Raw genomic sequence first — 22,911 nt, forward strand, 5'->3', positions numbered from 1 at the left:
CCCTGCGTCAATTTCGTCACGCCGCCACCTCAGCGAAGCGGGAAGTCTGGGATCCGCCCCCAGTTTCGCCGTAGCCCCGCCTTCCCGTGGAGTGGCACACCTTGGTCCCGCCCTCGCGAAGCGAACCTCCCCAGCCGCTTGGGCTCCGCCTCTAGAAAAGTGAGGTTAATTACCTTGGTCCCGCCCTGGTAGCGTATACGTCAGCTGGGGTGCCGCCCCCTCAGGCTGGAACTGCTGTTAGCCCCGCCCCCTTGGAACGATCCAGATCGCGGCCTCCCTTCGTGTTGCTTAAGTCTGTGGTCCCGCCTCCTTCTTACCCTCTACCCCGGACTCCGCCTATCTCTTAATCGGAGTCAAACTGGGCCTGTGACTCCGCCCACTTCCGGCCGAAGCTCTTGGCCCCGCCTACATCCGAACAGGGACCGAAGCTCGTGGCCCCGCCTCCAAACTGCCGCCGATTGTGTCCAAAGGAACCCGAAGCGGAAGCCCCGCCTCCTCCCGAAGCTTCGGGCCCCTCCTCCTGGCAGGCCCGAGGCTCCGCCTCTTTACGTGCTCCTGGCTCGGCTGCGGTGCGGTCCAGGTGCGGTGGCGGAGTGGTCCTCTCCCGCGCTCGGAGCTCGCCGCTTCCCTGCCTGGCCCGCAGCCTGACGGAGCCGCGCAGCCGGCCCGAGCGGGACCGCGACGGAGCGGCGCGCGCTGGGCGGGGGAGGCGTGGCCGGAGCCAGGGTGCCGGTGAGCCAGGACTGCTCGGTCGCCTCTTGCCCGGCGGGCGGCGCGGAGCCGGGCCCAGGTGGGCCGGGGCGGGGCCGCTTTGGGTGCCGGGCTGGGGGGTGGCTGCGGACCCGCGGGCCGACCGGGGCGGGCGTGGCACCGAGAGCGCGGCCGAGCGGGGAGTGGCGTAACCGCCTGTGGCTCTGCCCGGGAGGTCTGACCTGAGCTTGGGGGGAGCTGGGGAGGAGCTTGGAGGGGGCGTCCTCCGGGCTTTGGGTGGGAGAAGCGTCTGCAGCTCCGGAGCAGGTGGAGGCTGGAGCCTGGGTTCCGGCAGAGGGAGGCCCGCCGGGTCCCTGGATCCTCGGAGGAGGAGACTGGAGCTCTGGAATACTGGGCTCTCCACGGGAAGGGCCCGGGACAAGGGTTGTTGCTGGGTTCTCAGAAAGCGATGTCTGAATTTTTGGGTCCTCAGTGAGGGGGGAGTAGCTTTGATTTCTGCGATCGCAGAGGGGCTGAGAGGTCTGGATTCCAGGAGAAGAGAACTGGTGGCTTGGGTTCTCAGAAAAGCGGGGCTGGGGGTGGATTCCTTTATCTTCAAAGGAGGAAGGTTCTGGAGGTCCGGATTCCCCTCTTCGCAGAGAGGAGCTGAGGGTGAGACTTCATGATCCTCGACAACTGGGGACTAGGGAGAGTGAATTCCTGAATCCTCCGAGGGGGAGGGGTGAAGGCCCGAACTCCTGGGTTCTCACCGAGAATCTCTGCCCCTCCCCCAGACCATGTCGCCCGAAGAGTGGACTTATCTAGTGGTTCTTCTTATCTCCATCCCCATCGGCTTCCTCTTTAAGAAAGCTGGTGAGTCAGGTTCCCTCCCTAGTGGAAAATGGGGGGGGGGGCAGGCAGGGGACTCCCTGGAAGGTTCCAGGCTTATGCTGTCCCTTCTCCCTTCAGGACCCGGGCTGAAGAGATGGGGGGCAGCAGCTGTAGGCCTGGGGCTCACCTTGTTCACCTGTGGCCCCCACACTTTGCATTCTCTGGTCACCATCCTTGGAACCTGGGCCCTCATCCAGGCCCAGCCCTGGTGAGGATTTGGTGGGGAGGGTTTGGGGAGGGGGGGGAACAGAGGAGGGGGGAGCGGAGGGGGAGGAGGAAGCAACCTGTTATCCTTTTTGGGTCTGTCTCCCTTTCTGCCTTTGTCTCTGGGTGTCTCTTGATTATCTCTGAATACTCTGTGTCGTTGTGTCTGTTTTTCTTCCTCTCCTGCCTCTTCTGGGTCTAGTCCTTGTGTGTCTCACCTGGTCCCTGAGATCCAGTTCATGTATTCAGGAGAAAAGAGGACTTGTGCAGGCCCTGCTACCTTTCGCGTTTCTATCATGTCTCTCTCCCTCCTTTTTCTTGCCTCCCGCAGAAAAAATGGAGGACTGGAGGTTTTTCACCCGAAAGCCTCTCTTGAGCCCTCCTCATTCTCTTCTCTGTCGTGGTGCATTTCTATGTGGTTGTGTCCTTTCTTCCACGGTCCCTCCCCCATTTTCTGTGGGAGGTGGGGGAGGATCTGTAGCTAGAATCTGGGGGAGGCCGAGGCTAGGGCTCTGTACCCAGCACGGCAGCCTTCTGCCTTTGCCCCAGCTCCTGCCACGCCCTCGCCCTCGCCTGGACCTTCTCCTACCTCCTGTTCTTCCGTGCGCTCAGCCTGCTAGGCCTGCCCACTCCCACGCCCTTCACCAATGCCGTCCAGCTGCTGCTCACCCTGAAGGTCAGACTCCCCTCCAGCCCTCCCTTTGTGTGAGGGGATCTCCCCATCCTCACTTCCTCCTCCCTCGCACTCCCCAGGGAGCAAGGGAGGCGGGCTTTCATCTCCCACACACCCCAGGGGTGGGACTTCACCTCTCTCGTGCTCTGGGGCAGGCCCTCACCTCCCAGCTATGCTCTGGGGTAGAGAAGCACATTCCCGCCCCCTGCCCCCCACCCTCCTAGCATAGCTGGCTGTGTGCTTCCTGGAGGCTGAGTGCTTCCCCGACGTGCTCATGCTCTCGAGGACTGCATGTTGGTAGCGAGCCATTTAACGAAGTAGGAGAAACAGCTTGGGAGAGAAGGCACTTACCTAAGGGTACAAAAGCAGGACGCCTGGGTCTGGCTGTCAGTCACTGGGGAGGATAGGTGAAAGTGGATCCCTAGGTCCCACCGGAGACTGAAAAGTCAGGAGCTGCCAGGTGCTGGACTCGCGAACCAGGTCTCGCCTGCGTCCTGCCTTCTCCGTGGGAAGGCGAGGACAGGCAGGAGTCCGTTAGCCAAGAGTTGGAGGGAGAGCCTTTCGTGATGTCGGAGCAGCGTGTGCAAGGGAGCAGGCCAGTGTGGGGGGGTGGGCAGGCCACACGCATTCAGCCCCAGGGATGGGGGTGGGGAGCAACCCAAAAGCGACAGACTCCAAGACCTACTGGTTAGATTTGGGGAGGAAGGAAGGTTTCTGGCCCGAGCAGTTAATTGGCTGCTGGTGCGGTTGCCGAGGAGACAGGCTGGAAAAGGACCTGCTCTGGGGAGTGGGTGACCCTGTGTTCCCCTCTGGGTGCGTGAAGTTTGAGGAACCCTGGAGGCCTAGGACTGTCAATGGCCAGAGGCCCCGAAATGGGTTTGGGGATTGTAGGGAGGAGCCCAGTCTGGGGGTACAGTTCGGAGATCCCAAGAGCATGGGTGATACCAAAGCATGGGCTGCAGAAGAACCCAGAAAAGGGAGCACGGAGGGGGAGAGGCCCAGGAGGGAGGGTGGGGGACACCCGCTGGCGAGAAGCCGCTACCCTGCCACTCCTGACTCCAGACTTCTGCTGCCCGCGGGAACGGACCTCAGCTCCCCGCTAAGCTCCCAGGGGCACACTGGCGACAGCATCCCTCGGCTGCTGTGGGAGGGGTAGATGAGGAAGGCCCAGGGTCTGTCTGATTCGTACTCCACCCGTGCCTCTTCCCCGCAGCTGGTGAGTCTGGCCAGTGAAGTTCAGGACCTGCACTTGGCCCAGAGGAAGGAAATGGCCTCTGGCTTTAGCAAGGGGCCCAGCCTGGGGCTCCTGCCCGACGTTCCCTCTCTGATGGAGACGCTCAGTTACAGCTACTGCTACGTGGGAATAATGACAGGTGAGTGTGCCTGTGCCCCCAGGCCTGTCCCCTGCCCCTCGTCACCCTCTGTCTCCACTCAGCACCCCAGGTTTGGTGCCCGTCTGGTATCCCTGCCTCCGCTCCAGTGTCTGCTCCTCTGAGGGCGAGCGTCGAGGTGTGGGTCTAGCTCAGCCTCTCCCACTGCTCTCCAGAGCAGACACAGACTGTTCTCGGCCTCAGTGATGGCTCCCGGCTTCTTGGGGGGACATGGGTTGAAGCGGAAAGGTCCACACAGCAGCGCTATTTCTGCCACCCGGGGAACAACTCTTCCCGTTATGCTCCCACTTGTGCCTTGGAATGTTTTTCACTCGTGTTGACCTTCCAGTAGGTTCTCTTTTCAATGGCAGCTGTGACTACTGAGCTGTAATTGGCATGTTCAGCCACTGAAATGACATGCCATTCGCTCACTCAGTGGAGTTGGGGGTCCAGCCACCACTGCCATGTCATTGTAGGACAGTTGTGTCACCCCACAAGGGGAGCGCAGGCCCTGCCGCCATCATCCTTCCAGCCTGCATCTGCCCCCAGTCCGTGGACACCACCGGTCAGCCTCCTGTCTCTGTAGACTTGCCCATTCTGATCATTTATGAATGGGATCCTATTCTCTCTGGCCCTGTGTGACCTGAGAGGCTGACTTCTGTCCATCCCACTGCCCCCTCCCCTGGCCGGGTCTACAACTGTTTCCTCTCCGTCAATGACCCCCTTTGGTCCCTGCCCTGCTTGGGATGGTGGGAGGGCAAGGGAAACTGGATTCCAGCACTTTGCAGCCTGTGGTGGTTTCCTAGGTCTTTGAACAGAGCTCCTAGTCCTCAGTACCTATAAGGCTGGGCGCCTCACCCCTGCAGGCCTCTGACTTCCCCCACCAGCCTCTTCCTCCCCAGAAGCACTGCTTGACCCTCCCTCACTCACAGCTGCCTCCCACCCACACCCTTGGGGTCTGGCTTGTCCATCCCCATCTTCCTGAGGGACTTGTCTCCGTAGCGTCCCTTCTCCAGGTCTTTGTTCTTCTCGATCTGGCTGTCCTCTTTCTCTTTGAGTCCCGTGAACTCTCCCTTTCTGGTGTCTTTCTTTCTTTCTCTTAAGATTTTATTTTATATTTTTGATTTCTCACTCCTTCCAAGTTTTATTTAAATTCTTGTTACTTAACATATAGTGTCGTGTTGGTTTCTGGAGAATTCAGTGCTCTTCACAAATGCCCTCCTTAATGCCCATCCCCCATCCAGCCTATTCCCTGCCCACGTCCCCCCATCAGCCCTCAGTTTGTTCTCTATCATTAAGGGTCTCTTACAGTTTGCTTCCCTCTCTTTTTCTCCCCTTCCCCTGTGTTCCCCTTTTCTGTTTCCTAAAGTCCACATATGAGGGACATCATGCAGTGTTTGTCTTTCTCTGACTTATTCACGGAGCATCATACTCTCTAGTTCCATCTACGTCATTGTGAATGACCGGATTTCATTCTTTTTGTTGGCCGAGTAATATTCCTTTATGTATACACACCACACTTAAGATTGTATTTTTTTTTTTTTTAAGATTTTATTTATTTGGCAGGGAGACAGTGAGAGAGGGAACACAAGCAGGGGGAGTGGGAGTGGGAGAGGGAGAAGCAGGCTTCCCACCAAGCAGGGAACCCGATGTGGGGCTTGATCCCAGGACCCTGGGATCATGACCTGGAGCTGAAGACAGACTGAGCCACCCAGGGCCCCTTAAGATTTTTTTTTTTTTTAAGATTTTATTTATTTATTTATTTATTTGACAGAGATCACAGGTAAGCAGAGAGGCAGGCAGAGAGAGGGAGAAGCAGGCTCCCCGCTGAGCAGAGAGGCTCAATCCCTGCTGCGGGGCTCAATCCCAGGACCCTGGGACCATGACCTGAGCCACCCAAGGACCCCTAAGATTGTATTTTTAAGTCCCCTCCACACCCAGCACCCAACGTGGGGCTGGAACTCAGGACCCCAAAGATCAAGAGCCTCCCAACTCACTGGCTTCTTGTCCCTTTGAGTCTCCCTCCCCTTGTTCCAGGTTTCATACTCATCCCCCACCCTCTGGGCTTCCAGACCCTGAGCTGCGGCCCCCCTCCCAGCCCTAGGAGTTCTGACCAGCTGCCCCCTCCACAAGTCTGCTTATCCCCCCCCCCCCCATCCAGTTTGCAGTCTCGGGCCCCTTCGCCAGTCTCTGCTTCCTCCCCGTCCCACCCCAGCTCCCCAGTCTCAGGCCCCCAGCCTCCAGACCCCAAGCGTCTGACCAGCTGCCCCCTCCCTCCCTCCCTCCCGCCACAGGCCCGTTCTTCCGCTACCGCACGTACCTGGACTGGCTGGAGCAGCCTTTCCCGGGGGCCGTGCCCAGCCTGCGGCCCCTCCTGCGCCGCGCCTGGCCGGCCCCGCTCTTCGGGCTGCTCTTCCTGCTGTCCTCGCACCTCTTCCCGCTGGAGGCCGTGCGTGAGGACGCCTTCTACGCCCGCCCGCTGCCCGCCCGCCTCTTCTACATGGTCCCCGTCTTCTTCGCCTTCCGCATGCGCTTCTACGTGGCCTGGATTGCCGCCGAGTGCGGCTGCATTGCCGCCGGCTTCGGGGCCTACCCCGTGGCCGCCAAAGCCCGGGCCGGGGGCGGCCCCACCCTCCAATGCCCACCCCCCAGCAGGTCAGGCAGTGGGAGGGAGGCCTCCCCAGACCCGGCAGGCCCCATCAGCACAAACTGGCCCTGCCCCTAGCAGGGAGGAGAGTGGGGGAGCAGGGGGGCGGGGTCACCACCTGTTATCAGTGCAGTGTCGCCCCTGACCACCACAGCCCACCTGCCCCTGGCCTAGGGACCTGCCCCTCTCCTAGGGAGCAGCACTCCCGGGACCTCCCGCTGCCCCTTGTGCTTGTTCCCTCTCGGGATGGTGGACTGCTGTCTTTTGTCAGGAGAAGGAAGGTGGCTTCTTAGCGACCATGTGCCTCCCCTATGTCGCCATGGAAGTGTCACCCCAGTAACTCCGTTGTTCTGGTTACTTGGGATACCATCTTTGGGCTGGGCTGGGCCCACTCTTTGTTGCTAGGGCAGTGGTTCCCTAGCAACTGGCCTGCCCCTCTTTGCTAGGGAAGCGGTTCCCTAGCAACCTGGTCTGTCTCTTCCTGCCCCGGGACTGGCTTACCCCCACCCCCACCCACCAGACTGCCCTTTGCTGCTAGAACCCCGCTCCCCTTCTCCCCAGCCATGGGGTCCCCTGGCAGCCTGCGCTTTCTAAGGAAATGGCATCCCTGAACGTGCTGCCCTCTAGCGAGGGTGGGGGTGATACTCCTAGCCACCGCAGGTCGCTTTCCTACCATTGCCTGGGACATACCCTGGTAATGATGAATTGACCTGGTTAACAATGTCAGACCCCCCTCCCACCCCAAGCCAGTAATTAGGGGCGTCTTGTTGCTAAGGAAGTGTTGTACCTACGTTGCTAGGGAAATGATGCTCCCAGCAACAGGGAATGGACCTCCCCACTGTTCTTGGCAACCAGCGGTGGCCTTCTGCCTGGGGCTAGGACTACAGGGAGCAGCCCATTTATGCAAATTATGAATTCCTCCTTGCTCAGGTGGGGCCATCCCCTAGTTGTCATGGACAGCCATTCCATTGGGGGGAAGCAGCACCCCCACACGATTTTGGCCACTGCCCTAGTAACTGTGGTGGACCTCTGGTCACTAGAGAGGGTGTCTCCCAGAAAAAGTCAAGCAGGAATTGAAGGCTTTTCTAAATATGCTGGGCCCTGCTCTCAGTAGATGGCTCCTGTCCCATTATCAGAAGCCACCAGTGGTTCCAGTGGGGGTGGAATGTTCACCACTGCTGGGGTTGTTGGCACCAGGGACTCAGGAACCACTGTATTGCTGGAGATGACACTTCTTCAACAGTCATAGGGACCAATAGCCACGAAGGGCCCTTTCTGGAAGCGTTTCTAAACATCCCAGGCCTTGTTGCTAAGGAATGCCCTTTCCCTAGCAACAGAGACCGGCCAGGTGTCACGTGGGTCTAAAACATCTCCCTAGCAACCACAAACCCTCTCCTTGTTAGGGATGCTCCTTCCGTAGCAATCACAGCATCTGGACCACTTAGAAGGGACCACACCTGGAGGCCCCTGGGAATGTAGTGAGCTTGGCTGCTGAGGAATGGCCTTTCCCTAGCATCTAGAGCAGTGAAGGGCCAGGTTGCTAAGGACTCGTAGCTTAGCAACTATAGCCCCTCCAGGCCTTTGTTGCTGCTGCAGCCCCCTTACCAAGAGGAGGAGGACCCCGCTGTTGGTGAACTGTGCCCCCCCCACCCGTCTTCCCTCCCCCAAAAGGCTCCCGCTGAGCTACCCTCCCCTGTTGCCCTAGCACACGTGGCAGCCAGAGCTCTTCCCTGGCCAGGATCCCCTCCTGAGCGGCCGGGGCTGGGACAGGAGCCAGCGTCGGGAGGGGGCGTGGCTGAGCTGCATGTATGTCCCCCACCCTCACCCTCCACCCCCCCAGTCCGGAGAAGGCGGCTTCGCTGGAGTACGACTATGAGACCATCCGCAACATCGACTGCTACGGCACGGACTTCTGCGTGCGGGTGCGGGATGGCATGCGGTACTGGAACATGACGGTGCAGTGGTGGCTGGCGCAGTATATCTACAAGAGCGCGCCCGCCCGCTCCTATGTCCTCAGGTGAGCTGGCCGGCCCCCGGGGAAAACATGAAACTACAGCTCCCGGCAGCACGTGAGGCTGCCCACGGCTTTCCTGCAGGCCGCCGCCCCTGAGGATCATGGGAGTTGTAGTTTCTTGAGGCTGGTTCCCTGCTGTGGCTTCGCGTTGCTCCGGGGCTAGACCGCTCCCCTTCCCTGGGCCTCAGTTTCCACCTCTGTAAAGGCGGCCTCCTTCGACAGAAGCAGCGTACTGAATCCTGTGGACTCTGGCCAGATTCTGGAATCCTGGCCCCGCCAGCTCCAGAGAAAGCTTACTGAGTTAGGGGGCCTGTGTTTGTTCCAACTCTTGAATGGGGAGAATGATGTAAACAGCTACATAGTTCACGGTGAGGGCGAAGCGCGGTAAAGTGTGCCATGTCCTCACTGTAGGGCCCGCTATGTGAGGGGTCACCACATCTTAGCTTTTTCTCGTCACTCATGTGGTATTTCTCCGGTGGGAGCCGAGTGTGGCCATTGTGCTGTTCGCAGCCTTAGGACGCAGGACTTGGGAGGACATGGAGGCCCAGCGAGGTGATCTAACCCACCGGCATCCCTCGGTCTTCCCAGAGCCGGCAGATGAGGCTGCTGGGGCGCAGCTGACACGTCTTCGCTGGAAGCAGTTGCTCGTGGCCCCAGGCGCCCCTCAGAGCCAGGCTTATGATGGGTGTGGGGAGGAGGAGGTAGCGTCCTGCCAGGTGCTGGCTGTGGGGGACTAAGGGCCCAGAAGGGCCAGTCTGGGGGTGGGGAGATCTGGAGGGAGGTGGGTGCAGGAGCGGGATAGGTGAGGGACCCCGTTGGGTCTGAGGTCACCAAGCCCAGGGTGATGGTCACGTTCAGCCAGGGTTACTGGATGGGGCATTAGATGGATAACATTGAAGACCTGCAGGAGAAGGTCAGGGTAAGAAGTGGTCACTCCAGTGTTCTCAGGTGGTGGCGATACCAAAAGCTCTGGAGCTGAGCATCGGGGCAAAGCCCAGTGTTTGCATTAGAGGTTTTCAGCTGGGAGCCATCATCCCACAGTCTGGGGGGCACTGCTGGGAGGTGCTGCTGGCGGCCAGGGGTTAGAGGCCCGAGATGCTGCTCCTCCAGCCTGGGAGGCACAAGACAGCCCGCCTATAGCACAGAATCATCCATCCAGGCCCCAAATGTCCACAGTGTGGAGATGTAGAAATCCTGGTGTGGACTAGGGACGAGGAGGAGCCGGCAAAGTCACAACCAGTGAGCTAGGAAGACAGTCATGAAAGTGGGAGCCAAGTGAACCAAGTGTTGTGAGGCGGATGGAGGATCTCTTGTATCAGATGATGTACAACGAAGGGTTGTGTTGAGCAGGGCAGGAGGAGGAAGTCTCCAGCAGTGAGAGGCAAGTGAGAGCCAGCTGGAACCACTGGAGGGAGACCGGAAAGAGGGAAGGGGTGGGGGTGGAGGGAACATTGTTCTTTGGAGAGCGGTCACTGCACAGAGGAGCGGCCAGACGGGCGGGGGTGGGGGGGTGCCGAGTAGGACCGAAGCCCAGAGCTCAGGTTCGCCTGCGTGAAGTTCTGGGTGCCCAGCGCCCATTCATGTGCGACCCACTGCCTTGCTTCCCCCTGTCGGGGACCCTCACCTAAATGCTCCCAACCCATAGGGCTCTTTCTCCACCAGAGGTAGAAAAGAAAGTTGTGTTCATGAATTAGTTTAAACCAGGCTGCGCTACACACTGCGAGGAACCCACTAGAGAAATCACTGCAACAGGAAGAAAGCTCCCCTTTTTATAGACCCGAAGACAAGGAAGAGCCCCCTTCCCCAGCCCAGATCACAGTCCATGGCACAGCCTGCTCTCATTTCTCCGTCTTCCGTGGAAGTGGGACCAGAGCCTGAATTTGTGGGTCATTAACGGAGAGCATGTTTGAGTCCATAAAAAGAGGGGAAAGTGATTGGAGATTTCTGAGTCTTCCTGAATTGGAAATTACACTGATCCCCAAAAGGAAGTGGCTGGGGGCTCAGGTTCATGGGTCTTAAAGAAAGATCTGCTGAGAGGATTAACTGGGTTCCTGAAGCTCTAGAGAGTAGTGACTCCTGGGTCTGAGGGAGGAGGGGGCTGGGGGCTGGACTCCTGGGTCTGAGGGAGGAGGGGCCTAGAGTCAGGACTCCCGGTCTGAGGGAGGAGGGACTTGGGGCTGGGCTCCCGGGTCCTGAGTTGCAACCTCTCCCCCCAGGAGCGCCTGGACCATGCTGCTGAGCGCCTACTGGCATGGCCTCCACCCTGGCTACTACCTAAGCTTCCTGACCATCCCGCTGTGCCTGGCTGCCGAGGGCAGGCTGGAGTCAGCCCTGCGGGGGCGGCTGAGCCCCGGGGGCCAGAAGGCGTGGGACTGGGTGCACTGGTTCCTGAAGATGCGTGCCTACGACTACATGTGCATGGGCTTTGTACTGCTGTCCCTGGGAGACACCCTCCGGTACTGGGCCTCCGTCTACTTCTGCGTGCACGTCCTGGCCGCGGTCGCGCTGGGGCTGGGGCTGGCTCTGGGCGGGGGCGGCCCCAGCCGGAGGAAGACCGCGCCCCCGGCCGCCAGCCTTGCCCCGGAAAAGCTCCGGGAGGAGTAGGCAAGAGTCAGCCGCCACCGCACTCCCTTTGCGCGTCAGTCTGGCCACCAAGCTTTTGGCTGGGAATTCCGTTAACCAGGCTGCTGTCTCCTTTCCCAGAAAGCGCTGAATTTGGCTGGGGGCCTGGAGAGGATTCCCGTTCCTCAGCTCGCCCCCCCCACCCCCCGCCTCCGAAGCAGCAGGGCGGGGGGCTCCCCCTGCTCCCCTGTCTGCCCTGAGGGCTCAGTAAGCTGTCATCCCTCCTGGAAAGTCAAGGTGTTGTCCAGAGGAGAATCTCCCCTTGTCCCCACCGCGGCGTCCAGAGCGCGCTGCCCTCCCTGCAGCGCCCCCAGCAGGGACCCCCGGGGCCACGGGGTTTCCCAGACGGATTCTGCTTTCCGGGGCGCCGGCTGGAGGGCAGCTTCTGGGAAAGCCACCCTCTCTCCCCAGGCTTTTGCCCCACATTCACGGAACAGTGTTTCAGGCCTGGAAGGGAACATTACCCTCCCATTTCATAACGGGGAAACTGAGGCACCGAGGAGCCGGCCTTTGGACATGGTTCTTGCAGCTTCCATCTGAGCCACCTCAGGGTCACAGCGCTTCTGTCACCCTCTTGTCATTCTCTGGCCTAGAATAAGGTCGGAATGTGTGAACCCCCCCCCAATAAAATGTCTCACAAAGACCGTATGTGTGTGTGGGGGTGATCATAGGTATGGGGCTCCCCCGGATGCAGGGTGATGGGCTCTGCTCCCAGGAGACACACGGGCATCAGGGGGTTTCCGTTCCCAGGGGACCTTCTGGAGCAGCCGTCCTGATGGTACTCCCCGCCCCCAGCCACCTGGTGGCCAGGTACGGACCTGCCCCAGTCCCTGCCTTCCCTGGCGTAGTCCCCGCCCGGCTGGCCGCTGGAGACGGAAGCAGTTTCACCTGGGGCCGTGGAAAAGTGCCCGATGTGGGAACCGGAGGCCCGGGGCTCCTCTGGAGGGTGGCCGGCACCCCGGGGAGCCAGAGCAGGTGCGGGAGTGGGGGGTGGGGGGACCCAGCCCCAGGGGCTGGTGGAAATCCTGAGGGAGGCAGAGAAAGGAGGCCGGAACTCCAGGGTCCAGAGGGCAAAAGGGGGAGGGATTTCGATTCCTGGTAGTTTTGAGAGAGAGGGGAACCAGAGGATGGGGGTCCTGGGGATGCAGACTCCAGTCTCAAGGGAGGGGGGCCAAGTTCAAAAACTGAATAAGCTTTAAAAGGAAGCTGAAGAGTGAGCTTCTCAGTCCTGAGATAGTAGGGGCCTAGAGGGCCCACATTTGGGTGCTTGCGGGGCAGGAGGCCCAGACTCCTGGGTCTGAGGGAGGAGGGGCTGGGAGTCTGGACTCCTGGGTCTGAGGGAGGAGGGGCTGGGGGTCTGGACTCCTGGGTCTGAGGGAGGAGGGGCTGGGGGTCTGGACTATTGGTCTGAGGGAGGAGGGAGCGGAAGCTGGGACTCCTACGCCTCCCAGCCCCTGCTGTCCTGCCCCAGGCCCGTCCCTCTCTTCTGTGCTGAATGAGCTCCCCAGTGCTGCTACCCTTCGGTACCGAGGCCCTGGGGTTCTGCCATGGGGGGCATCAGAGGAGGAGGAAGAAGATGGAGACAGGAATATCCAGGCCATCGCAGAAGCCGCCCAAAAGGAGCTGGAGGAGCCCCTCCCCTCCCGGGAACTGCCCTGGCCCCTGCAGGCCCGCCGGGCACACAGGTGAGTCTCTCCTGTCCCACCTCCCAGCCAGGTGAGGGCCATCCTTGGGCTTGCTGGCGCTGTGTCTCCTTCTTACTGGGACTCTCCCTGCTTTTCTTGGCATCTTTCACCCATGCCCTCGTCTCTGCTTCTCTGACTCCAAGAAGTCCTGTCTCCCTGACGCTGGGACTCTTCCCTCGGCCGGGTTCACAGTCTCCGTCTCTGCTCAAGCTCTTTCTCCCTGGGCCTGAAATCTGTTCTTCATGTTTCCTTCTCTACAGTAAGTCTGTCTCTGCCTCCGGACTCTTCCTTCTTTCCCTCCCAGGTCTGCATGATTCGCTGGGCTGGGGAACAATGAACGTGCTGGCCGCTAGGTCAGCACTGAGAGGTGCCCCCCCGCTATCCCAAGCACAGTGTCCTAGCAAACCTTTCGTAAACCTGCTCTGCATAGAGCAGAGTCCTGTGCGTCTTTCCTGAAAACAAAGAAAGCACTGGAACTTCGGGCAAGTGGGGAATACCTGTGGGATACCATATGTTCCCAGAAACAGCAGAACCTAAGAAGCAGGTGTGACGCCCTTCTGAGAATGGGGTCGTGTGTCTGGAAATTGTTTTCTGAACCCCATCGTTCTGGGGATTTAGGGTGTTTTGTCACACAGCCATGCTTGGTGAAATCTTTGGCCACTAGTGACGGGATGCACCACCCAGCCCTGCTTCTCTTCCTGCAGCTGCGGGAGAGGTCCCCTAGCAACCAGCCCCCACTCTTAGTTGGGGTCCAAAAACACCTCACTTATTTTACAAAAGACACATTTATCGCATCACTTAGGGCATCCCAGGGGTTTGCCAGGGACAGAAACCAGATATATATTTATAAATCACAGGATCATACCTTCTTTTTTTCTTTCCCTTTATGACGTTTGCCTACAGAAAAGTGTACATGGCATTGTGTATACACTGAGAGTGTTCCCATGGTGAGCTCCCAGGCAGACTCCACGGAGGGCAAGAGACACCTCCCTGGGACCCAGAGGCACCCCACATGCCCCATATCACCCCCTTTCTCCCCACAGTGTCTCCTCCCAGACTTCTAGGATGAGCTCTCGTTTTCCTGTGGCACTTTGCCACCGACGAATGCGTCCCTACAGGGCAGGCTGCGTGCTTGCCCGGAGCTCTGTGCAGGGATCCCTGCAGTCTGAGTACCCTGCCGGGCTTCTGTGCCTCTTCCTGTCGGCCCGGGGTATCCCCAGTCACCAATACGCTGCCTTTGACTTCCTGGTCCCGCTCTTGTCTTGTTGCTACGTTTGGGTGGTGTCCAGCTGGGGCTGCTGGGCCCTTTCTATTCTGCTCTGAATCTGTTTTCCTACCAGGCAGAGCCATGCCAAGGACCAGAGGGCTCAGAAATCGGGTTCCAGAGGCGAGCAGTGGGCCCTGTGGCTTCGGCGGTCCAAGGAGAAGATGAAGGCGGGCCTGCACACCTTGCAACCCTGGGCGTGGACACTGAAGAGAATCGGGGGTGCAGTGGGGTTGAGGCTGGTGTCTTGGGGCGGGTCCCACTCCCGGGTCTGAGGGAGGAGGGGCTGGGGGCCTGGACTCCGGGTCTGAGGGAGGAGGGGCTGGGCTCCTGAACTCTGGGTCTGAAGGAGAAAGACCTGGGGATCTGGACTCCTGAGTGTGGAGGAGGAGGGGGCTGGGGTCTGGACTCCCGGGTCTGAGGGAGGAGGGTCTGGGGGCCTGGATGCCCCAGTCTGAGGGAGGAGGCCCCAGACTCCCAACAGGGAAAGGAGCCCCAGGCCTCTCTGGCTCCCCCTGCAGGCCAGTTTGGCGCGGGCACGGAATCCTACTTCTCCCTGCTGCGTTTCCTGCTGCTTCTCAACCTGCTGGCGTCCATACTTAAGGCCTGCATGACGTTGCTTCCCACCTGGCTGGAAGGGACTCCCCCGGGTCCCCCGGGCCCTAACGCCTCCTCACCCTGCGGCTTCTACGACCCCAACCCCCAAGGCCTGGTCGCCTTCCCCACCCATCTCTTCAACCTGCTCTCAGGAGAGGTGCGTCCCTGGGAGAGCCCCTCTGAGCCTCAGGGCCCCCCAGTTCTGATCGCCCAACTGCATGGTGCGCTTTCCCTTTGCAGGGTTTTCTAGAATGGTCTCCTCTCTTCTATGGGTTCTACCCACCCCGCCCACACCTGGCAGTCACCTACCTATGCTCTGTCTTTGTCATTGGCCTCCTGGACCTGCTGCTCATCCTTCATCGGTCAGTAACACCGGTCCCCCGGGGCCCCGGGGAGCTGGGCAGAGACTAGTGCTGGGAGAAGACCCCTCCCCAAGGATCTGGAGTCTTACTCTGTGATCCCTTTCTCTCAGTTGGACTTGAAATCACACTTAAAAATGCTTCATATATGCTAAAGACCAGGGACAACGATGGGCTGTTTCTCCTTCCTGGGGCTTAGGGGTTAGGAGGGGAAAGTAAGATAGTAGCCGAGCAAAGTGACCACCTCTTTTCTGGAGGGGCAAGTGCTCTATGGGAAACAAACTGGGGTGGTTCATTCATTCCCACAAGAAATACATTTTGAGCCCCTACTATGTGCTGGCCAGTGTTCTAGACAGTGGGCAAAACAGGACAAGAAACAAACCCGACTGAGTCCTGCCCCGGTGGAGCTGACAGTTTATAAGCTGGAGAGAGGTGATTAACAGCCATCCATACATGAGTCAGTGACGGGGCATGTAAGCAGGTGATCAGGGCTCTAGACACAGCAGGTGAGGCGGGCTGCTGTCTTATTAGGTGCCCAGGGCTGCCTCATTGAGACAAGACCTCTAAACAAAGCCGTTGAGAGGGAGAGGGATCGGTCAAGTAAATACCCGGGCAGAGAGCATCGCAGGCAGAGAACACAGCCAGAGCAGGGCAGGAGCAGGGTGGTGTGCTGGAAGTCACCCTGGGAAGCCTGTGGGCCCAGGGCAGAGTGGGTGGGGGGAGCTGGTGGAGACGCACCTGCTGTCTGTAAAGGATTTGGAGGCTTTTGGAGGGAGATGGGACTCCCTGCAGGTTCTTGAGCAGAAGATCACCCTGATCTGATTTAGGTTTTTATAAATGATTCTTCCTTTCTGGCTCTGTGGAAGAGGGAGGGAGGGAGGGAGAAGAAGCAAGAAGGGAAGAAGGAAGGGAAGGGGGTAAGGGATGGACAAGCTCGTGGCAGGTGAATTGTTACAAGGTATTACAATCCAGGCAGGAGACGGTGGCTGCTTGGAGCAGGGTGGTGGCAGTGGCTGATTTGGGGTTTTTATTTCTTTCTTTTTTTTTTAAATTGAATTTCTACTCCCTACTCCTAGCTTTCTTGAGATACAATGGACAGAAATAACATTGTGTAAGCTTAAGGCATACAAAGTGTTGAACTGATACATTTATATATTGCAACATGATTGCCTCCATCTCTAGCCAGTGTTGGGAGACAGGAGACATCAGGTCGTTTCTGTATCTTGGCTACTGTTGGTAATGCGGTGAATGTGGAGGTGCAGATGTCTCTTTGAGATCCTCTTTTCATTAACCTTGGATACATACCCAGAAATGGGATTGCTGGACGATATGGCAGCTCTATTTTAAATCATTTTTTGGAGGGGGAGGGAGACCTCCATATTGTTTTCCACAGGGACGCACCAGTTTACGTTCCCAGCAGTACAAGAGGGTTCCCTGCTCTCCACGTCCTCACCAACACGTGTTATGTCTTGCCTTCTTGATGAGAGCCATCCCGACGGGTGGGAGGGGATCACTCATTGGGGTTTGATGGGCACGTCCCTGCTGACCAGTGATGATGAACACTTGCTCAAGCACCCATTGACCTTCTAGATGTTTGCAGAAAAATGTCTAGTCAGCTTCTCGGCCCCTTGAAAAATTGTTTTTTGCTGTTGGATATTGTCTGTGTTCTTTTTCAATGTTTTTTTCTATTAACCCCACTATCAGGACTGGCAAATATTTTCTCCTATTCCCCAGGAACATTTGTATTCACTCTGTGCATTGTTTCCCTTGCTGCGCAGCAGATCTAATGCGTGGGGTCGCCCCGCTTGCCCCTGTCTACTTTTGTTGCTTGCGCTCTCGGTGTCCTGTCCAAAAGATCGCCCCCAAGGCACAGGTCAAAGAGGTCTTCCATCATTTCTGTTTCTAGGACTTTTTTCAGCTTTAGGTCTTATGTTGAGGTGTGTAATCCGTTCCAAGTTATTTTTTGTGAGTGATGTAAGCGGAAGCGGTTTCATTCTTCTGTGTATGGCTGCCCATTTGTTGAAGACTGTCCTCCCCTCCCACTGAGTGTGTGGGCTCCCTTGTCAAATATTTGTTGTCTTTTTTTTTTTTTCATTTAAAAAGTATCTCACATATCCAGAAAAATGCAGAAACCCAAGAACAGAGGTGGGTATGTGGCCATCCGTATCAAGAAATAATACCTGACCAGCCTCCAGAAGCCCCCTCAAGACCTCAGGTTGCCACATATCCCCCTGAATTCCCCCCATCCCATCCTTTCTGTTCGCACCATGGACCGCTTCCATCTGTTCTGTCCTTCATATAAAAGGGAGACTCTGGATGTATGTGAAGGGGAGAGCTATAGAGAGAACCACGTCAGTGGGGATTGTGGCTTTGGTGGGTTGATCCCGAAGTGGCGTTTGGACAAACCAAGGGACTAGTGAGTAGGTGGTCGCACACATGGGTTCTGCAGATGGGTCTGGACTGTAGGCACAGATCTGGGACACACTGGCCTTCGAGCAAGATTGGGAGTTCCTCCAGGGGCAGGACTGTGGTCAAGAAGGAAACCAAGGACTTAGAAAAAGTGGAGTGTCTCCTGATGCCATGCCTGGGACATCAGATGGAGGTCCCCCTACCTGGGTACACCTCACCACCCAGGAGCAGAGATGAACAGAGAGAGAGATAGAAAGCAACTTTTATATTAAAAAGCAAGTCAGTGATGTCCGTTCGGGAGCAGTACTATATAGAAAACCAACGGGAGGATATGATGGGGGAGAGAGAGCAGGGATCAGCAGTTTTTTGCTGATAAAGTCCAGATAAGAAACATGTTCATATTTTTGTTCATTTTCCAGCCATACGGTCTCTGTCTCAATTAAACTCTGCTGTTGTAGGACTAAGGCAGCTGTAGAGAATAAGCAACAGCAGCTGTGTTCCAATAAAACTTTATTTACAAAATCTGGTGCTGTAGTTTGCCACCCCCTGGGATAGAGAAAGCGTAAGAACCCTCATTAAAGGGAGCGATCAGTGAAGGACTGAAGAGGTGACCCGTAAGTAGAGACCAGAAAGAGAAGGAACCAGTCAGGTGAGCAACTAAGACCTGGGCATTCCAGGCAGCAGGAACTGCACATGCAAAGGCCCTGTGGTGAGAAGAGGTTTGGAGTGTTCTGAGCTATGAAAGGCCAGGAGGAGAAGGTGCAGGGACAGTATTTGAGTTTCAGGAATTAGGTGGGGTCGAGATCAGGTGCGTGCTGGCTGGTTGCGCTAGGAAGGAGCTTAACTTTCAAGGACAGGGAGAAGCTGTGAAAGAGGGTTTAAAGGGCAGGACCATCTGATCTGAATAAAAAGAAGGTTCCACTGGCGCAGGAACAGAATGGATTCAAGAGGGCGCAGGTGGAATCAGAGACTGGGGAGCAGGCATCTGTAATCATCCACTCGGGAGAGGCCAGGGGCTTGCACCAGGGCATTGAGCCTCTTGGCCCACTTTTCTCCGTGTTTTCCCCTCTCTCTGATTCTCTGTCCCTTCCCTGGGTCTTTGCCCCACCCCTTGGAGATCTCCCCTCCTTTCTCTGGGCCTTCCTCCTCTACCCCCTTCTCTAGACTTCTCTGATCCCTCTCTCTAGACCTCTTGCCTTCGTTTACTGTCCCCCTTTCTCTGAATCCTACCCCCTTTGGTCTCCCAGTCTCCCTTCTTAATGTGTCTCTCCCCAGGGTCTTTGTCTTTCTTACTCTGGGTCCCTGTGCCCCTTTCTCTGGAGCTCTGTCGCTATCTGCTGGGTGTCTGTCTTCCCGAGTCGGCCCCTGAATCTCTCTCTTGGTCTCTGACTCTTTCTTTGCTAGGTGGCAGCTCGCCCAACGCCCAAGGTCCTCAGATTCATTTCCCCGTGTGTCCCATAAGAGGGGTGCCCCCAACGCCCAAGGTCCTCAGATTCATTTCCCCGTGTGTCCCATAAGAGGGGTGCCCCCGCACTCATGACTGACCCTCCACACCCTGTCTCCTGGCTCTCCCCTCCCTTAGCTCCGTGTCAGGACTCAAACAGACGCTGTTGGCCGAGTCAGGGGCCCTGACCAGCTTCAGCCACCGGGTGTTCACCGCCTGGGACTTCGGCCTCTGTGGGGATGCGCACGTGCAGCTGCGCCAGCGCAGTATCCTCTACGAGTTGCAGGTGCGCTTAGGGATGGGGATGTACAAGCAGGTAGGGAGGGGGCGGGGCCCAGTACGTGGGCGGGGCCCCGAGAGGGGGTGGGGCTCAGAAACGCAGGAAGGGTCTAGGAAAAAGCGGGGGGGGGCTGAGGGGGAAGGGGCGGGGCCGGAAGCTGCCAGAAGGAGCTTGATAAAACTGGAATTCCGTACAGGGCATGCGCGCTGGGCCTCAGGGCGCGGGGCGTGAGGGGGGCAGGATACCGAGCACAGGTCCAGGCCTCAGGGGGCGGTGCGTGGGAGGACAGGCTGTGGAGCGTTAGCTCAGCCTTCAGAGGGCGGGGCTTGGGGGATACTGGGTGGGGCCTTGAGGGGGCAGGGTGTGGAGTGCTGGGGCGTGGCCTGTGGGGTGCTGGGTGGGGCTGTGGAGGGGCGGGACCGGGAGATTTAAATTGTCCCCTAGAGGACCAAGGAGGCACTGTGACAAGGATTGTAGAATTCCTTAGAGGGGTGTTGCTGTATCAGTTCAGGTTGACAGAAGGCCTCTGTAGGACCTGGGGGAATTGAGCCCAAATGGACATCTTTCCTGGCCTCAGGTGGAGCTGGAGGAAGCTGTGGTGCGGCGCCAGGCTGCGGTGCGGACCCTGGGCCAGCAAGCCTGGATGTGGTCGGTGCGCATTCTGCTCAATCTGCTGGTGATTGCACTCCTGGGAGCAGCCTTCTATGGAGTCTACTGGGCTACAGGGGCCACTGTGGATCTGCAGGTGTGGAGGGTCCTGGGGGAGAAGGGTCCTGTGGTTCCAGCACTTACACTTCCAAGGTTAAAAGGGACTGAAGTCTATAATTCCTTAGGATCTTAGGAAGAGGGATGGGGTGTACGTTTGGACCTTGGACTTTGGGATGCTGGAGGAAGAGGCTGGGGGAGGATGTTCAGCAAGGTTCTGAAGGACCAGAACCCTAGGGTCTCTTTGCTTGGTCCCTCTCTCCCAGGAGATGCCCCTTGTCCAGGAGATGCCACTGCTCAAGCTTGGGGTGGATTACCTTCCGTCCATCTTCATCTCTGGGGTCAACTTCTTACTGCCACCTGTGTTCAAGCTCATTGCCCCACTGGAGGGCTACACCAGGAGCCGCCAGATTGTTTTTATCCTACTCAGGTTCTAGCCTTTGGGGGTGTGCTGGGGATGATGGCAGGGCTGGCCTGAAGGACACTGGCTCTGATACATAAGCACGGAAATCCCCAGAATTCTGGACCCAGTGAGATCTGGACTCAAATCCTGATTCTTGTTCACAGAGCTTAGGTTTCTTCATCTGTGAAGTGGGGAGAACCGTGTGTTCCACATTGTTGCGGGTGGCGAGTTTCGGGTGAGCACTGGTCAGTGCTGATTCCTTTTCCCTTCCCCTTGCCAGGACCGTGTTTCTCCGCCTGGCCTCCCTGCTTGTTCTGCTCTTCTCTCTCTGGAATCAGATCACTTGCGGGGGCAAGGCTGAGGCTGAGGAGTGCAAAACCTGTGGCTACAATTACAAGGAACTACCGGTGAGAAGGAGAGGGGCCCCGAATCCTGGGTCTATGAGGGTCCTGACTCCAGGTTTGAGAGGAAGGAGGAGTTTAAGGTGCTAGAAACCCTCCCATTGAGGACAAGGGTACAGATGGTAAAAACAAAAACAAAACAAAAAAACTGAGGCCCCCCATGCCCCAGAGAAAGAATTGTTAGGCTCTCACATGCTTGTGATTTGGAGACCTGGATGCTTGCGCCTCTAGGTGCCAGGGTCCTGAGGTCTTCCTGACCCATGACTTCCTTCCTTAGTGCTGGGAGACTCGGCTGGGGCAGGAGATGTACAAACTCCTGCTGTTTGATCTGCTGACTGGCCTGGCTGTCATGCTGCTCATCCAGTTTCCTCGGAAGTGAGAGCCCCGCCCCTCACAGTGCCCCACCCCCTTCTCTAGCCCCGCCTCTGCTCCATCTCTTTGCCCTTTGTCCGCAGACCCCTCCCCTCTATTACCTAGTTACTTCCCTCTGTCCCCGCCCCTACCTCTAGCCCGCTGGGGTCGACCTCTGGACACACCCACTCCAGGACTTTGAAAGCCCCACACCTATTCGATTTCTTGACTTCCGATTGGTGGGCGGGACGGCAGAGGCGGGGCAATGCGGGCCACCACGCCTCTGACTCGGCCCCGCCCTGTCCCGCCCCCAGACTGCTCTGCGGCCTCTGTCCCGGGGCGCTGGGTCGTGTAGTGGGAACCCAGGAGTTCCAGGTGCCCGACGAGGTGCTCGGGCTCATCTACGCGCAGACGGTGGTCTGGGTAGGGAGTTTTTTCTGCCCTTTACTACCTCTGCTCAACACGGTCAAGTTCCTGCTACTTTTCTATTTGAAAAAGGTGAGGAGTGTGGCGGATTCCTGGGTCCTGGAGGAGGATGGAAGCAACGGTCCCCAACTACTAGAAAGAGGAGGGGTCTGGAGGACAGACTCCTAGATGTGGGAGGAGGAGTTTAGGGCGTCTTAACTTGTCCGTCCAAGGGAAGAGGGGACCCAAACTCCCGGATCTGATGGCAGAAAAGGACTAGAGCCTTGCGGTTCCTGACTGAGAAGGGGCCAGGACTCCTGGGTGATGAAAAAGGACAGGCTAGGACTCACAGTCCTGTGTCTCCTTCTCGCCACAGTTCACCCTTTTCTCCACCTGCTCCCCGGCCTCCCGCACCTTTCGGGCTTCCACAGTGAATTTCTTTTTCCCCTTGGTCCTTCTCCTGGGTCTGGCCATCTCCGCTGTTCCCGTGCTTTATAGCCTTTTCCTGTAAGTGTGAGAGGCGCCTGCCCCCGCCCCCTCCACCCTCATCCAGGATTCTGAATCGCCGCCATCCTTGAACACTGCCTGTCTCTGCGCTCTTCAGGATCCCACCTTCCAAGCTGTGCGGTCCATTCCGAGGGCAGTCGTCCATCTGGGCCCACATCCCTGAGTCTATTTACACCCTCCCGCAGACCGTCCAGGACTTTCTCTTTTTCCTGGGGACCCAGGCTTTTGCCGTGCCTCTTCTGTTAATCTCCAGGTGATGGAGCCCAGACTCCTGGATTTGAGTTTGTGTGCCCTGGGGACCCCACTGCCTCTTTCCAAGGGAGGAGGGTGCTGGGTCCTGGACTCCTGGGTCTGAGGGAGAAGGGAGCTGGGGGGCCAGGGTCTCCTGGGTCTGAGGGAGGTGGGGCTGGGGGTCCGGATCCCTGGTTTCTAAGGAGCCATTACCCTGAAGACACTCCAGGAGCGTTCTGGCTTCCATTTGTCTCCTCTAGCATCCTGATGGCATATACCTTGGCCTTGGCTAACTCTTACGGACGTCTCATCTCTGAGCTCAAACGCCAGATAGAGACGGTGAGCCAGACTGGGTTCGTGGGAAGAGGTCCTGGTTATAGAAAGAAGTAGCGGGGGAGGTCTGTCTCACCTCTCTCTTTACCCTTTACTCAGGAGGCGCGGAATAAGGTCTTCCTAGCACAGCGCGCCGTGGCCCTGAGCTCGGCCAGAGGGGCTCTCTGACCTCCCCAGCCTCCCTTTGTAAGTCTCCGGCACGTCGTCTCTAAGAGGAGAGAACTGGACAAGACCCCAAGCCCTCACAGCCCTGGAATTCGGAGATTTCCGGGGCTCTGGAGCTCCCCAACGCTGCCAGGTCCCTCACTCTCCGGCAAACCTCCTTCGCGCTTCAATAAAGGCAGCACAGGCTTCAGAGCACTCCTCGTAACTTGCATCCTGAGGATCGGGCTGGGGGCGGGTGAAGAGCAGGACACAGGCCAATCA

At 58.0% G+C, this 22,911-nt stretch overlaps 3 protein-coding genes across 10 annotated transcripts in view; 2 read left to right on the forward strand and 1 right to left on the reverse strand.

The window, feature by feature from the left end:
• Positions 1-466, reverse strand: part of TSEN34 (tRNA splicing endonuclease subunit 34) — a 5,906-nt gene extending 5,440 nt beyond the window's left edge. Inside the window, exon 1 of the mRNA XM_082709917.1 lies at positions 174-466. The gene's annotated coding sequence lies outside the window, so the exon portion shown is untranslated. The remainder of the gene's footprint in view (positions 1-173) is intronic.
• Positions 467-508: 42 nt separating this feature from the next.
• MBOAT7 (membrane bound acylglycerophosphatidylinositol O-acyltransferase MBOAT7) lies at positions 509-11,755 on the forward strand (the record flags this gene model as incomplete). 7 transcript variants are annotated; one of them, XM_082709909.1, is made up of 9 exons in its annotated part: positions 522-790; positions 1,312-1,362; positions 1,485-1,563; positions 1,660-1,789; positions 2,335-2,461; positions 3,672-3,831; positions 6,123-6,483; positions 8,316-8,492; positions 10,706-11,755. In XM_082709909.1, the coding sequence occupies exons 3-9, from the start codon at positions 1,488-1,490 to the stop codon at positions 11,091-11,093; spliced, it is 1,419 nt and encodes a 472-aa protein (XP_082566035.1). In that variant the 5' UTR covers positions 522-790; positions 1,312-1,362; positions 1,485-1,487. The 7 variants fall into 7 exon arrangements, with proteins under 7 accessions (XP_082566034.1, XP_082566040.1, XP_082566035.1 ...); XM_082709910.1 differs by having other exon boundaries at positions 711-732; XM_082709908.1 differs by lacking the exon at positions 1,312-1,362 and having other exon boundaries at positions 509-790.
• A 178-nt stretch (positions 11,756-11,933) lies between these two features.
• Positions 11,934-22,840, forward strand: TMC4 (transmembrane channel like 4). Of its 2 annotated transcripts, XM_082709902.1 has the most exons (15): positions 11,934-12,086; positions 12,583-12,796; positions 14,137-14,282; positions 14,582-14,814; positions 14,898-15,019; positions 19,008-19,155; positions 19,727-19,894; positions 20,121-20,284; positions 20,538-20,664; positions 20,936-21,033; positions 21,324-21,507; positions 21,791-21,921; positions 22,019-22,174; positions 22,413-22,491; positions 22,585-22,840. In XM_082709902.1, exons 1-15 carry the CDS (start codon positions 12,023-12,025, stop codon positions 22,651-22,653), a joined length of 2,103 nt encoding a protein of 700 aa, XP_082566028.1. In that variant the 5' UTR covers positions 11,934-12,022; the 3' UTR covers positions 22,654-22,840. The 2 variants fall into 2 exon arrangements, 1 of the variants encoding a protein (XP_082566028.1); XR_014305358.1 differs by lacking the exon at positions 21,791-21,921.
• The last annotated feature ends 71 nt before the right edge of the window (positions 22,841-22,911 follow it).

Source organism: Mustela nivalis, assembly GCF_964662115.1.
Source record: "Mustela nivalis genome assembly, chromosome: 18".
Classification (NCBI taxonomy): Eukaryota; Metazoa; Chordata; class Mammalia; order Carnivora; family Mustelidae; genus Mustela; species Mustela nivalis.

Excerpts from the sequence above, each read along its gene's own strand:
- TMC4 (XM_082709902.1), top strand. The coding sequence starts at position 12,023 with ATGTGGGAACCGGAGGCCCGGGGCTCCTCTGGAGGGTGGCCGGCACCC. Across the intron at positions 12,797-14,136 it reads CAGGCCCGCCGGGCACACAG|GCAGAGCCATGCCAAGGACC; the intron begins GTGAGTCTCTCC and ends TTTTCCTACCAG. Across the intron at positions 19,156-19,726 it reads GTATCCTCTACGAGTTGCAG|GTGGAGCTGGAGGAAGCTGT; the intron begins GTGCGCTTAGGG and ends TCCTGGCCTCAG.